The 14,906-nt window shown below is 38.3% G+C and overlaps 1 protein-coding gene across 2 annotated transcripts in view; it reads left to right on the plus strand.

The window, feature by feature from the left end:
• Positions 1 to 14,906, plus strand: part of PCLO (piccolo presynaptic cytomatrix protein) — a 371,716-nt gene that overhangs the window by 179,207 nt on the left and 177,603 nt on the right. For both annotated transcript variants that reach the window (XM_086745649.1, XM_086745658.1), the window contains exons 5-6: positions 326 to 5,396; positions 5,771 to 7,785. In XM_086745649.1, coding sequence (XP_086601775.1) covers positions 326 to 5,396; positions 5,771 to 7,785 — 7,086 coding nt within the window. The remainder of the gene's footprint in view (positions 1 to 325; positions 5,397 to 5,770; positions 7,786 to 14,906) is intronic.

Here is a 14,906-nt window from a genome sequence, read left to right on the forward strand (position 1 = left end):
AGTAGTAGTTTATACAGAAAAATAGAAGACCATCTTACAACTAATAAAGTCAGGTGCCAATGTGGACAGCCATGCAAAGCATAGTTAGATTCAATGGAAAAACTCAAAATTTGAGGAACTTTTAAAATTATTTTAACAGCTTTGAATAACAAAGGTACTGTTCAGTCTTTTACGGTTTAATATAATTCTTCTTGTCATCATATTTTTTCATCTGAAACATTAACTCATCTTTTTAGAAAAAAAAAATCACATGTGTTGAATTGCCTGGAGACATTAAGAATTTGTATACAAATATATACACACGCATATGTATTTATTTTTTTAGGAAAAGGAGGATGACAAATCAGAAACATCAAGCTCTCAGCAACAGAAAAGTCCACAAGGTCTGAGTGACACCGGGTATTCTTCTGATGGGATATCAAGTTCACTTGGTGAAATTCCAAGTCGTATCCTCAGTGATGAAAAGGATTTACTCAGAGAATCTAATAAAAAAGACACTATTTCACAAGAAAGTCCACCAAGCCCCTCAGATCTGGCTAAACTGGAAAGTACTGTACTGTCTATTTTGGAAGCTCAGGCAAGTACGCTTTCTGATGAAAAATCTGTGAGAAGCAAACAACTTTCTGAAATGTATGGTGAACAGACAAAGGATCAACATAAAACAAAGCCTTTGCCAGTCACTCCAGAATCTTACAGTTCAGATGAGGAAGTCTTAGAAGCTATTCAAGAAGGTGAAGGTACAATTGTAGAAGATGGCAAAGGAAGTGCTTCATCCCAGGCAGACTACAAGGAAGAAGGTGAAGGAGATGACATGTTGGCAAGAAGACAACGCTATGATTCAGTGGAAGACAGCAGTGAGAGTGAAAACTCTCCTGTGCCGAGGAGAAAAAGAAGAGCTAGTGTTGGTTCTTCAAGCAGTGATGAGTACAAACGAGAGGACAGTCAGGGATCAGGTGATGAGGAAGACTTCATTAGAAAACAGATTATAGAAATGAGTGCTGATGAAGATGCCTCAGGTTCTGAAGATGATGAATTCATTAGAAATCAACTCAAAGAAATCAGTGTAACTGAAAGCCAAAAGAAGGAAGAAGTGAAAAGCAAAGCCAAAGGAACAGCTGGAAAACATAGAAGAATGGCACGGAAAAGTAGTGCAGGCTATGATGAGGATGCAGGAAGAAGACATTCATGGCATGATGATGATGATGAGACTTTTGATGAAAGCCCAGAGCCAAAATACAGGGAAACTAAAAGTCAAGACAGTGAAGAACTTGCAGTAACTGGAGGAGGAGGCCTTCGACGTTTCAAAACAATAGAATTAAATAGTACAATATCAAACAAATATTCTGAAGCATCTGAACAACAGAAAGGTATTTTATATTTTGACGAAGAGCCTGAGCTAGAGATGGAGAGTCTTACAGATTCACCAGAAGATAGATCTAGAGGAGAAGGGTCTTCTAGTTTACATGCTTCTAGTTTTACACCAGGTACTTCTCCTACTTCGGTGTCATCACTTGATGAAGATAGTGACAGTAGTCCTAGTCACAAAAAACTGGGAGGGGAGAGCAAACAACAGCGCAAAGCCAGGCATCGGTCACATGGTCCTCTTCTTCCAACTATTGAAGATTCTTCAGAAGAAGAAGAACTACGGGAAGAAGAAGAACTGCTAAAGGAACAAGAGAAGCAGCGTGAATTAGAACAGCAACAAAGAAAAAGTTCTAGCAAAAAATCTAGAAAGGACAAGGATGAATTAAGAGCTCAGAGAAGAAGGGAACGTCCAAAGACACCACCAAGTAATCTTTCTCCCATTGAAGATGCATCTCCAACAGAAGAATTACGACAGGCAGCAGAAATGGAAGAGCTGCACAGATCTTCCTGTTCTGAATATTCACCTAGTATTGAGTCAGATCCTGAAGGATTTGAAATCAGCCCAGAAAAAATAATAGAAGTACAAAAAGTTTACAAATTGCCTACTGCTGTCTCTCTGTACTCACCAACAGATGAACAACCAATTGGACTCCCAAAAGATGAAAGTGGTCAAAAGACATTGAAAAGTGCTGAAGAGGTGTATGAGGAGATGATGCATAAGACCCATAAGTCTAAGCCATTTCAAATTGCAAATGAAAAAGATGAAGTATTTGAAAAAGAATCTTTATATGGTGGAATGTTAATAGAGGATTATATTTATGAATCTTTGGTAGAGGATACTTACAGTGTAACTATTGATACTAATCTTGCAATGAGACAAGATGAAAGCAATGAATATTTACAACAGAGGGGAACAGAGAAAACAGTAAGAGCTTCAGAACAGATGTATGAAGAAACACAGAAAATTACTGATCTACAGAAAGACTACTATAGTGTTGAGACTTTACATTCTGTTGTGCCTCAAGAAGATATTGTTTCTAGTTCTTACATTATCCCAGAAAGTCATGAAATAGTTGTATTAGACAGCACAGTAACTTCCACCACTGAGGAAAAGCAGTTGTTAGATGCAGAAGCTGCTTATGAAGAGCTTATGAAAAGACAAAGAATGCAGCTAACTCCTGGGTCCAGTCCAACACAGCCAACTTCAGGTTTCGTTCCCACTTCTGAGACAAAGGTATCTAGTGTTGGAGAAGCAGTGGATAGTACATCTTTAACATCAAGCACTACTTCAGCAATCTCGGATGTGTCACCTGTCAGTAGCACAGCGCTTTCTATTCCAGATGTTAAAATAACACAGCATTTTACAGCAGAGGAAATTGAAGATGAATATTTAACAGATTATGCCAGAGAAATTCAAGAAATAATTTCTCATGAAACATCGATGTTAACTTACTCTGAGACATCAGAAGGTGCTGCATCAGTTTTACCTTCTGATACAGCATCCTTAACATCATCTACGTCTTCAGTTTGTACCACAGATAGTTCATCACCTATAGATAGTGCAACCACAGGTTATGTAGATACGGCAGATGCTATAAGTAAGCTAGCAGATTCTGAAAGTGTCAGGATAATAACCCAAGTTCCTTTAACATCTACGAAAGAGTACTCTGAAATGAGCATGCCTTGTGAATCTATTGCTGGAGCCACTAAAAAGCCATCTATAGCATCAGACATGGAAAGTGTGGATCAAGCTGCAGTTTGTTTGCCTGAAACTGCACCTTCCATAGTGGCAACTACAGTTATAAAACCCAAACAATATGCAACTGATACCATTACTTTTGATACATCCAAATCAGAAAAGGAAGCAGCTAGAAAAATGAAAAGTACAGTAGATGCTGGCATTGTCAAAATTAATCATGAAGATTCACACAAAGAATTGGGTGTTGATATGACAAGGATTAGTTTGACTAGTGCTGCATCTGAGCAACCACCTGTATGTTTAGCATCACTACCAGTTACAGAGCCTGCATCAGAAACATCTTCTGTACCTACTCCCAGTGTTGTAAGTAAGACTAGCATGGTCTCTGTGCCTTCCTCGGCTCCTCCTGCAACATCCAAAGTATTCTCGCTTTTTAGAAGCTCTTCTTTGGATTCTCCTGCACAACCTTCTCCACCCCCACCTCCTCCTCCTCCTCCACCACCTCCTCCACCACCATTACCTCCACCTATTTTACCCAAGCCAGCCATTTATCCCAAAAAGAAGTCACAGATTAAGACTCCAGCAACAACAGCTCCCACAGTGGTACCTTCAGTCACAAGTGTTCCAACACTAGAGTCCACAGCTGTATTAAAGAATCATGTGGTACCTATTACAAAAACATACACACCAACACCACCTCCTGTACCACCCAAACCATCCTCCATTCCAGCAGGGCTTGTTTTCAGTCACAGGCCCGTTGAAGTAACTAAGCCTCCAATTGCTCCTAAACCAGCAATTCCTCCACTCCCAATAGCTGTTCATAAGCCAGCAGAAACACAGCCCAAACCAATAGGTTTGTCATTGACTTCAGGTATGACTCTGAATTTGGTCTCTGCAGCTGAATGCAAAATAGCATCTCCCACTTCCCCTTTGTCTCCACACTCTAACAAATCTTCACCAAGGTTGACAAAACCCTCACAGGAAACCTATGTTGTCATCACGTTGCCATCTGAGCCTGGAACTCCCACAGAAACTATAACAAGTCAGGCTGTTACCAGCTGGCCTTTAGAAGCACCTTCTAAAGAACAGATTCCCCAGCCTATGCAACCAATTTTTACTCCGTCCATGAAAACTATGGAAATTCAAAGTATGGCAGATCAGAGCATGTATATTTCAGGTGCTTTGCAAACTATTCCTGTCACAACACAATCAACTTTTGAAAAAATACCTAGTTCAAAATCAGACGTGGTAACAGCAGAGGTAACCAAAACCACAGTGTCTGTGGTTAAGGGCCCAATGCCTGGTTTTGGTTTAGGTAGTGTTGCTATTACTATACCTCCAGAGCCATTACATATGGTAGACCAACCCAGGTATAGAGAGAATGGAAGATTCCATCCTTTGGGTGATGTCATAGATCTTCGCACTTTGACTAAGATGGATATTGAAATGAGAGACAGCTGTATGGACCTGTCTGCTGTTTCCATGGATGTGAGAAGGCAAATGCCAGCAAGCGATACGGGTGGGCGGCCAGTAAGTACTGTCCAGCCAGCTATAATAAATCTTAGCACTGCATGTGTTGCAGATCCTTCTCTGTCTGTAGTCACTGAGACAGTAACTGTAGTGACCTGCACCGCCACTGTAAGCTACACTGCCAGTACAGCCAGCCTTGTGGATCTGGGACATGCGATGACAACACCGCTTCAGCTAACAACATCAAAACATTTTGAGCCTGCATACAGAGTAACAGGCAGCCAGGCATTCTCTGCAGGTAGAGAAGAAGTGCCAATAAATTTATCCCTAGGTACTTCAACCCATGCAGTGACATGGGCTACAACAAAGCCTGCTACTCTACCACCTGTTGGTGTTACAAATGGTTGGACTGATCTCTCTACAACTCAGGAGCCAATGGAGAGTGGAGCAGTTGACCTTAGCACTACAAAATCTCACAGAACAGTAGTAACAATGGATGAAACTACTTCAGGTATCATAACAACAGTAATAGAAGATGATGAAAAGCCAGTGGATCTGACTGCAGGGAGAAGAGCTGTCTGTTGTGATATGGTTTATAAATTGCCATTTGGTAGGAGCTGTACAGCACAGCAGCCACCAACTACACTTCCTGAAGATCGCTTTGGTTACAGAGATGACCATTATCAGTATGATCGTTCAGGGTCATACAGCTACCGAGGAATGGGAGGTATGAAACCATCTATGTCTGACACAAATTTATCAGAAGCTGGACTGTTTGCGTACAAAAGCAAGAATAGCTTTGATTATCAAGTTGGGGCAACTGATGCAGCAGTAGATCTTACTTCTGGAAGAGTTACTACAGGTCAGTATGACACAGCAGCAGATCTTTCTTTGAAATATCATTTTGATGTTCCTCACCTCATTTCAGGATGATTTTTAATTTTTTTTTCCCCTCCTTCTGTTGTTTTGTTTTCTTTTGGACAATATGACAAATTATTCTGGATTACACGTGTTTTTAAATTCTTCATTTTACATATGTGTTTTGCACAGAGGTGCCTGCATGTGCCTGCATGTTCAGAAATGCTGTTTCCTTCACATCTAAAGTAAATCATTAACTTGAAGATTTGCATGCAGTTTCCCCTTCCCATTTAATTCATCAAGATGGGATGACTATCAGAATCCACAAAGCAGCATTCTTTTGTGGGACTGGACTGTAACTTTGCCCTATAATTTCAGGTGAGGTTATGGATTACTCAAGCAAGACTACTGGTCCTTATCCAGAGACTCGGCAGGTGATTTCTGGCATCGGGCTCAGTACACCACAGTATTCCCAAGCAAGAATGGTATCATCTCTGGGTTCCCAGTTTGGCATTGGAAGTGTTTTAAGATCATCCAATGGTGTTGTTTATTCTTCAGTAGCGACTCCAATCCCATCCACTTTTGCCATCACTACACAACCCGGTTCTATTTTCAGTACAACTGTCAGAGATTTACCTACCATCCAAACAATTGACTCTGTGCCCTCTTTATCAACTTTGCAACAGAATCAACCGCTCCCAAGATCGTACAGTTTCTTGACAACAGTGGCAGCTGAAAAAGATAGTGCAATTACTGCCATTGATACGGAGACAGGGTTACCACCTCTTACTATAGGAACTATTACCACTGAGCCAACCAACTTGATACCTACTTTAACTACAGCATCTGAGGTTTATACAGATGTAATTGAAGACGAGGTTGCCCTTCTCATTGCTCCTGAAGAAGGCAAACAGCAGCAGCTTGATTTGGAGCGTGAACTTCTTGAGCTTGAGAAAATTAAGCAGCAGCGCTTTGCAGAGGAACTGGAGTGGGAACGTCAGGAAATTCAAAGATTTAGGGAACAAGAAAAGTTTATGGTGCAAAAAAAGCTTGAGGAGTTGCAATCAATGAAACATCATCTCTTATTTCAGCAAGAGGAGGAACGACAAGCTCAGTTTATGATGAGGCAAGAGACATTAGCCCAGCAACAGCTGCAACTTGAACAATTCCAGCAACTTCAACAACAGCTCCACCAACAGTTAGAGGAGCAAAAAATTCGTCAAATATATCAGTATGGTTATGATCCTTCAGGAACTGGCTCGCCACAAACTACCACGGATCAAACACTTTTGGAAGGACAGTATGCAGCCACAGAAAATGGCCAGTTTTGGCCTACTGATGATGCAACCACTACAGCTTCAGGAGTGCTGGGTATTGAAATTCCACAAAGCCAAACATGGTATACAGTTCAGTCTGATGGCATTACCCAATACATACCTAGGTCTGGTATCCTAAGCTCTGTTTCAGAAATGTCTCTTAAGGATATTGATGTCAGAGAGGAGAAGCAATTGAAAAAGAGAAGTTCTATGCCAAAGTTACGTGGTCCATATGAGGAGCTTGAGGAGACCCTAGAAGAAGAGCCCCGGTGCTTCAAAAAGATAGTGGACAGTGGAGTGCAAACTGATGATGAAGATGGAGCAGACAGAGGTTACACAAACAGGAGACGGAGAAGTAAGAAAAGTGTTGATACAAGTGTTCAGACAGATGATGAAGATCAAGATGAATGGGATCTTTCTAGCAGATCCAGAAGGAAGCCTCGTGTAGGAAAATACAGCGAGAGTACCACTGAGGCAGACAAAGCTAAACAATTCTCCAAAGTAGCTAGTATTGCAGTTCAGACAGTGGCAGAGATTTCAGTACAAACAGAACCTGTAGGGACAATAAGAACACCTTCAGTCAGGGCCCGATTGGATGCTAAGGTTGAAATCATAAAGCACATTTCAGCTCCAGAAAAGACATATAAAGGAGAAAGTTTAGGATGTCAGACAGAAACAGAGTCGGATACTCAAAGTCCCCAATATCTGTCAGCTTCATCTCCTCAGAAAGATAAAAAACGCCCAACACCATTAGAGATAGGATACTCATCCCACCTTCGTCCAGATTCCACATTGCAGGTAGTCCCTTCCCCTCCCAAATCTCCCAAAGTTCTGTATTCACCCATTTCACCTGTTTCACCAAGCAAAGTTATAGAGTCAGCATTTGTTCCCTATGAAAAACCCATCACTGATGACATCAGCCCTCAGAAGATGCTGCATGCTGACATTGCCAAGGTTCCTCCATCAAGCCCAAAGGCGGCAAAGATGATGCAACGCTCTATGTCTGACCCTAAGCCCCTGAGTCCCACAGCAGAAGACAGTTCCAGAGCTCAGTTTCATTACACTGAGGGTTTCATGGTAAGAAGTATTTACTTTCTTTTTTTTTTTTTTTTTAATATGCAATTCTACAGCTATCAGTACAGCATGAGAGCTGACACACTCATTTGCAATACCTGTGTATGTAGTCTTTTTGCACACCTTGCTGAAAAATCCTGAGGAACGTCTGCTGTCTAAAGCAATGGTTATTTGCTCCATTGCTTTATCTGGAAATAGAATGGAATCCATATTACAGTCTTACTAAGATTCATTAAAAACCACAACAAATTCTTGTTCCGAATTTGTAAGACACTTTATATTTTACATGGGCAATTAATTGCCAATAAAGTGGTTGCCACCAATTCTTCAGAAAATTAAAAGCATTTTTTTTTCTAGTCATGCAGAACTTAGATATTGTGGCACAGTCTGTAGTGCATTTAACTTGAAATTACTGCATCTGCCCTCTGAGAAGTAGCTAACATCAGATTTATTATTACTTTAGTTAGCTGTCCTTTTTGACCCTTGTGAGGTTTCTTGGCCATTTGTGATTCCGTAGATAATCTTGTGTCCCAATGTGTATATCTTCTGTCACTTCCAGACCGAAAGGTCTCATATCACAAATCCATTCTTTTGTTTGTTTGTTTTGGATAAGGAGGATTATCAAGAAGTTATGCAAGTGTTGAGGACTGGTTTTTATGAGGTCAAAGGAGGCAATTTTGAATAAAGCTGACATCACAATTAAAATTTTTCATTTCTACAGTAATCCTTTTCCTTGAGAAGTCAGATTTCATATTCGGGAATCATTCCTTTATTTATAAATAAGGTCTTGGCTAAAAAAAAATACCTTTATAATTAAACTTGTTGTTGACTATCGTTTTGTCTAAGTCCATTCCCTTCTGTCAGTTGCAGGGTCAGTCATACTTGGGAGAGCTCTAGAACAGTTGCCCTTCCACTTCTTCAGAAATTCTTATCTTTTATGTTCAGTTATCTGTGAATACATGAGTGACTGGTGCAGGCTGAATAGAATAAAGAGGGTTTGTTCTCTATGATAATTTGTGGTTGGTTTCAAATGCAGAATTATCTGTAGCAGTTTCTGCAGCTTCACGTATTTGTGTGAATATTAGATGCTTTCTATGCTGTTACTGCTTGGAAAACAGTACTTGGAAGTTTGAAGGGAAAACTAGTCATGGCATTGGCACTCCATATCAACATCATTCCCTAATGCAGGATTAGCACAGTGAGGGAAACTGTAACACAAGCACTAAAATTTCATGTAGAGGGTTTGCAAAAGACCTTGAAGAACGTTGCTCATGAGTCAGAAAGTGTTGGGTTCTACTAGGTATTGGAGAGTAGGTATAATATTGTGAAATAACTGTTAGTATAGTGAAACTATTACAGAGGACAAATCATTCAGTTAATTTATTTCATGGATACATATATATTTGATATGAATTGTATACTTTGTATGATGGGTAGTATATTTTTCTATAAAGAACTGATTGTTTAAAGACCTTTACAGTAGAGTTTGACTACATACAGTATTTATTAATGAGACATGGAAACAAAGGGCTTGTAAATCATCATTTATTGTTTACCTATGTGTTTATTATCATTTTACCTTGAGCCCAAACTGTAATGATCTATATTGTTCTTATTAGTATGCAGCCATCTGGCAGCACATAGCCCGTGTCTCAAAGTTATTTATTTACAGTCTAAATAAATGAGGTGGACACAGGCTGCAAAGAGGCAAGTGCAGGGAAAGAAAAAAAACTTCCATGGATATAAAGTGGGCTACACTGTGTCATGCGGCAGATGGTGAGGAAGCTGCTCTGCAAACCTCCCATGACCATTATGGCTGCTTTCATAAAATAAGTTTGGGTTGGAAGGAGCAGAGACATCTCAACTAGATCCGGTTGCTCAAAGCCCCACCAGCCTGGCCTTGAATATTTCCAGGGATGGGGCATCCACCACCTCTTTATATCATTCTAAACCGTGAAGTTCAGTGCAGGAAAACTTATGAAACAGCTCACATTGGAAAAGAGAATTTACTAGAGCTGAACATAAAAGGAAATGAAATATTGATCTTTCACTACCTTAGGGAAATGGAGTCTGTATATGAATATTTTTTGCATAGAAGAATATCCTATCACTTTTTTAATAGTGCTTGTTTCAGGGTTATGCCTTTGTCTGCATTCATAAACATCGCGACTGAAAAGGGTGTTCATGTATATGTTTCACAGACTTCTTTTTATGACAGTTTATCAAAAAAGATGATCCTTATGCAATCATGGGACTAAAGGGGTAAGAATAAAATTGGTGTCTTTCTAAGGATTACAGTGGAATCATACCTTGTCCTTCAGGCCATGCACTTTCATCATTCACATACTTCTTCCATTGAAAAATGTATTTATCACAACATTTCAAGAAAAAGTAATATGAAGAATAAGATGATTAAATTATATCTCTGTGGTTTAGAACTGCTGCTTTAAAAATATTTTTATTTACTTCTTTAATGTGTCTTTTATAGGAAATTATTACAATGTTTTACCTAATCTAGTATAAGTGAAAAGATTAAAAATAGCCTGGCAGCTAATCACATAATAAGTATCCAGATATTTTCAGATAACAAGTTACGTGTTTACATTACATTTTCATTGTCTATCTATCATAGACATTGTCTGTGTATGAACATGAATGGTGGCTTCCCATTAATCCAAAGTAAAAGTAATGCTTTCCATTCTGTCCCTTTGATAGTTCTTGTGTGCTGTACATCACTGTGATATAGATTAGTAATCAAGTGTAGTTTGTCGAGTAAAAATTGTGAGCTATAGGTTGTCAGCAGCAAAAAAAAAGCTCTGGAAGTCACCCACCTGGAACTGATATTTTGCAAAGGTACCTAATTTTCCTGTTTTGTGAGCTTTGCACCACTTGAGCTCCCAGTTGCAATGAGCTCCCAGTTGCAATGAGCTCCCAGCACTGAATTTGATAGACTGTCCAGCAGTCCAGCATGGCAGGATTCCACAGAGTGCAAAGCAGTAGTTTCCATGAGGGAAGTGTTAGTAGGGCTTGGAAGCAGAGATTGAAATTTGTCCATTCAGCAGCAAGAAAAAAATTGTGAGTACCTGTCTAGTTTAATAAAGAAATAGCTTTACACAAGTGCATCACACAATCAAGTCACATGCCAGTCACAGTCAACTTCGGCACTTGTACACATTGTGTATGTGTAATCAAAGATGGAAGTTGTCTTCCTTTTGCCTTTGCATGAAAAATGCCAGCTCAACTAAAGTGAAGGAAATTGCAAAAGATCTTGCATGTGAGCTGTCACATACATATCACATCTACAGCTGAGCAGTGCATAAAGACTCAGCAGAAGTGTTTATATTTATGAAACTAATGCAAAGACATATCTGTCAACAGCCTGTCAGCTTTAAGGTAGAAATTGTACATTTAAGCTTCAACACTTAGAACAAATTCTATCAATCTGTTTATTAAGAGAGTTAACAGAGACTTTTCTCAGATTTTTCATCTGGAGTTGCTGCCATTTTAAGGCAAATATAATTAAAATCTGTATACTGTAGTAAAAAAAAAGGTAATTATTTCAAGCAAAATCCCAAAAGATTGTCTCTTTATTTAGGTGAGAGTTGCAGGACTTTCTCTATTGCTGTAGTAAGAGCAGAAGTGACTTCATGATTATTTTTAAAGTGTAAATTTCTTTAAATGACATACATTTAAAAGTAATTAAAACAAAGCACATGAATCTATATTTCATCTTCTATGGTATTGTAAAGTTTTCAACTTTAACACTAAACGTTAGGACTTCAGTGGTTTGGGCTGTCCTTTGCTGTGTTAGATGTGCTGTACATCTGGGTGCTGAGAGGGTAAACAGGATAGTTGCTCCCAGTAGAATTAAAGCTTTCCATATATCGTATCCATTATGTTTTGCTTGTTTATTCAGGACTAAGCTGGTCAGCAGACTTGTATTTCAATAAGGAATGTTCTGCTTGGGTAAAGAAGAGAGAGAAAGAGTAGAGATAATTACCTGGTTTGAAGTTGAGTATTTCTGTTTGTTTACTTTCCTCAGGAGAAAGGAGTAGGTTCATTTCTTAGTGTTATGCCAGAATTTCAGGTAACAAATTTCTTCTATTGTTGGAGTTCAGGTCGTTGAGATTTCACTTGTTTTCTTGTTATCTGGGCTTAATTCCAGCTAAAAGGAGTTGGTACTTTGTTATAGCTCTTAAATTTATTGCAAAATATTCAGAAATGTTTTGTGGTCTGAGATAGATTGTCACAGCTTTGTAACTGCAAAAGGCTTAATTCAATGACTTTAATTTTCCAGTTTAGTCCCATAATTCAGACTAGGAAAAAAAAAGGAAGAACATTTTGTTTTCTGTAAAAGTTGTATTTGAATATAAAGAAGTCATTGCTTCTTGCAGAAACAAGAGCTATTTGAGTTTAAGGGGTATTGAGTGAGGAACCATCTTTGGTAGTATGTTAAAGTAACCTAGATTTAAAGTGCAAAGTTTTTGTTTTGATTTTCTTTTCGTTTGCTTCTAAGTGACATCTGAGGGCTGTGGTTTAATGAAACTCTTCTTCAGGCACTGGTGATAACTAGTCCTTCATTTTGGCCATGCATTCACCAGTCTCAAAGAACAGCCCGGGAGCAGTTTGATTTGCATGGTTCATATGGTATGCAGGCAGTCTTTGAACTGAATATCTGAGTCTGCCTGATGGTTGTTAACACACTTAGCAGTAGGCTAAGTCACCAGGTCTAATTAGGCACACAGGTTCTTGCATCCCTTGAGAGTACCCTGCAGCTACATATGAGGCTGATGCATTGCTTGTGGACAGGAGATCTTATTTTGAGATTGAATTCAGACTAGCAATCCAGAGAAGGTGTAGATGTACGTACTGAGTTCCTTTTGTGCTTGAATATCAGGTCACACACTTTTTCTGTGTGTCAAACAGATTCACTGGAAGCTGAGTTAAGAAGATGATCTCTCTCACATCTATAACCAATTCTAGACATTCCTGTGTAAAGAAAAATATAGGCCTTATCCATCTTCTCCTTTAACTATGTGCTTTGAGCTAGACTTAAGATTACTTTTTCCACTACTGGTCTGAATTATTTACAATTTAGAGTCCTGCTAACATTTCAAGCTACTGCTTCCTGTGCTGTATTTGAAATTGTTAGGAATAACATTTATGTGACTCAAATGAAGCATCTTTTTCCTTCTGTCAGGTCTTCAAAACAGAAAATACCCCACATTTGGTCGACATAGAATATAAACATTGTTGTCTAAAGCACATTTAACTGGGTCAGTCTGTTGCTTGATACTTTTCAATTAGTTGGTTTTGCTCCTTCTGGATTCAACCAAGAGACATTCATGCATAATAGAAAATCACTATGGTATTCACTCTTTTTAAAGGATGTCCTTAACAATCTTTTGTAAAGCGTGAGATTTACAGCAGAGTTGACAAAGAGCCTAGATTTTCTGTTACTTGGACCTTTTCTCACCTGCTGTCAGCTTATCCATCTTCCTCTTAAGCCAGCTGTCATATACACATTTAAAAAACACCCCTAGCCACAAATCCCATTCCTCACTCTTTTATCTTCCATAGAAGACAAAGAAGAATAAAGGAACAATAATATCTTTCCACTCATTTCCAGCTGGCTTGGTTTTCCTGGTTATCCATTTTAGGAATACTTTGAATTTTGTGTGTGGAGAGAGGCCATGTTTGGACTGTCATTGTTTGTACTGGTTTTCCCTACTGGGATTTGAGCACATTTGAGATACAGTTATGATGGAGCTTCCTATTTAGTTTTCTCCAGAAGGAATCTAATTTGCATGCATGAAAACATCACTGCAAACTGTAGCAATGTGCCCTAACTAGAAAAAAATCCATTTGTTCTTGTCAAAGTAGTCCAAACCTCATTTCATAACAAAACAAGCTTTAATTCCAACACTTTTCCCCATCATTTTATTAAAATATTTTTAAGTTTGTAAAATATTGTCTTGATCAGCCAAGTATGATTGGTGTTGCTTGGAAGTGATCGAAGACTGGCAAAACCTCATGATAGCTCATATGTCCTATATGAAGATTACTGAAAAAAAAAAACCCCAAACCACAGTGCATCCAAAACTTATGATTAGATATAATTAAATACAGCAAAATATTCAGAACAATAAAAAAATGTTCTATGTGCCTGTTCATTCTCCACTGTGCGAATCGTTACCTTTCCTTTGCATATGAGGCCTCTAGGACGTTCCTTTAACAAAAATCAGTGCATTTTAAATTCCCCTTGTTTTTTTTTTTTATTTTGGGTTTTTTTTTTTAGAAACAGTTCAAGGAATGTCAGTATTGTGATAATTATTTTGTACAATCAGTTATTTAGAATTTAAAGAGGTGCATTTCCATTAAATTCTGTTACTTAGGGATACTTTATTCAAGGACATACTTGTCCCTGGAGATTAATTTACTTTTAGCATATGAGCTACTAAAAACTTCAAAACTCTGTATTTTCCTCTAAAGAAAAATATGAAAAATAGCTGCAGAGCTAGTTATGTCCCATACGATCACCTCAAAAAGTAAAAATAAAAAGAGGATTAAATGAAGGTAGCCAGTAATCTTTGAGCTAGATGTGTCTTGTTAATACTCGTCACTGCATTATTAACTTCGTAAATCATCTAGCAGAGCTCAGAAGTTTTACTTCTCATCTCTGGAAATACTGACTAGGCCAGATTCTCTTGTGTAATCAGTATTTCTAATTGCAGTGTGGGCTAATAACACATAACAGGTTTGTTTATTTTTTCTAATTAAAAAGGCTTGTCTATGTTAGAACTAACTTTACATTGGTTCTGATCCTCAGAATCCTTCTGTTCAGGCATTGATTTTCAGAGTCAGTGATTTCATATTAAAAAAAAAATTGTTAAGATAAAGAACTGTTTACAATTATTAATTAAACTAGATGTATGCATATGAGTTTACATATTGATGCTGCTAAATCAAATTTTAGGATGAAATATTGATAAAAATAGTCCCTTCTACTGTAGTTCTTTACTTTCTTACTCTGGAACAACATTATTTATTGATAAACTAAAATTTTTGTAATTACTGTTTTTCAGTGGAAGTTTATTTTCCATCTGCCAGCTGGAACTAGATAT

This window comes from Chlamydotis macqueenii, chromosome 1, assembly GCF_036417535.1.
Source record: "Chlamydotis macqueenii isolate bChlMac1 chromosome 1, bChlMac1.mat, whole genome shotgun sequence".
Lineage (NCBI taxonomy): Eukaryota > Metazoa > Chordata > Aves > Otidiformes > Otididae > Chlamydotis > Chlamydotis macqueenii.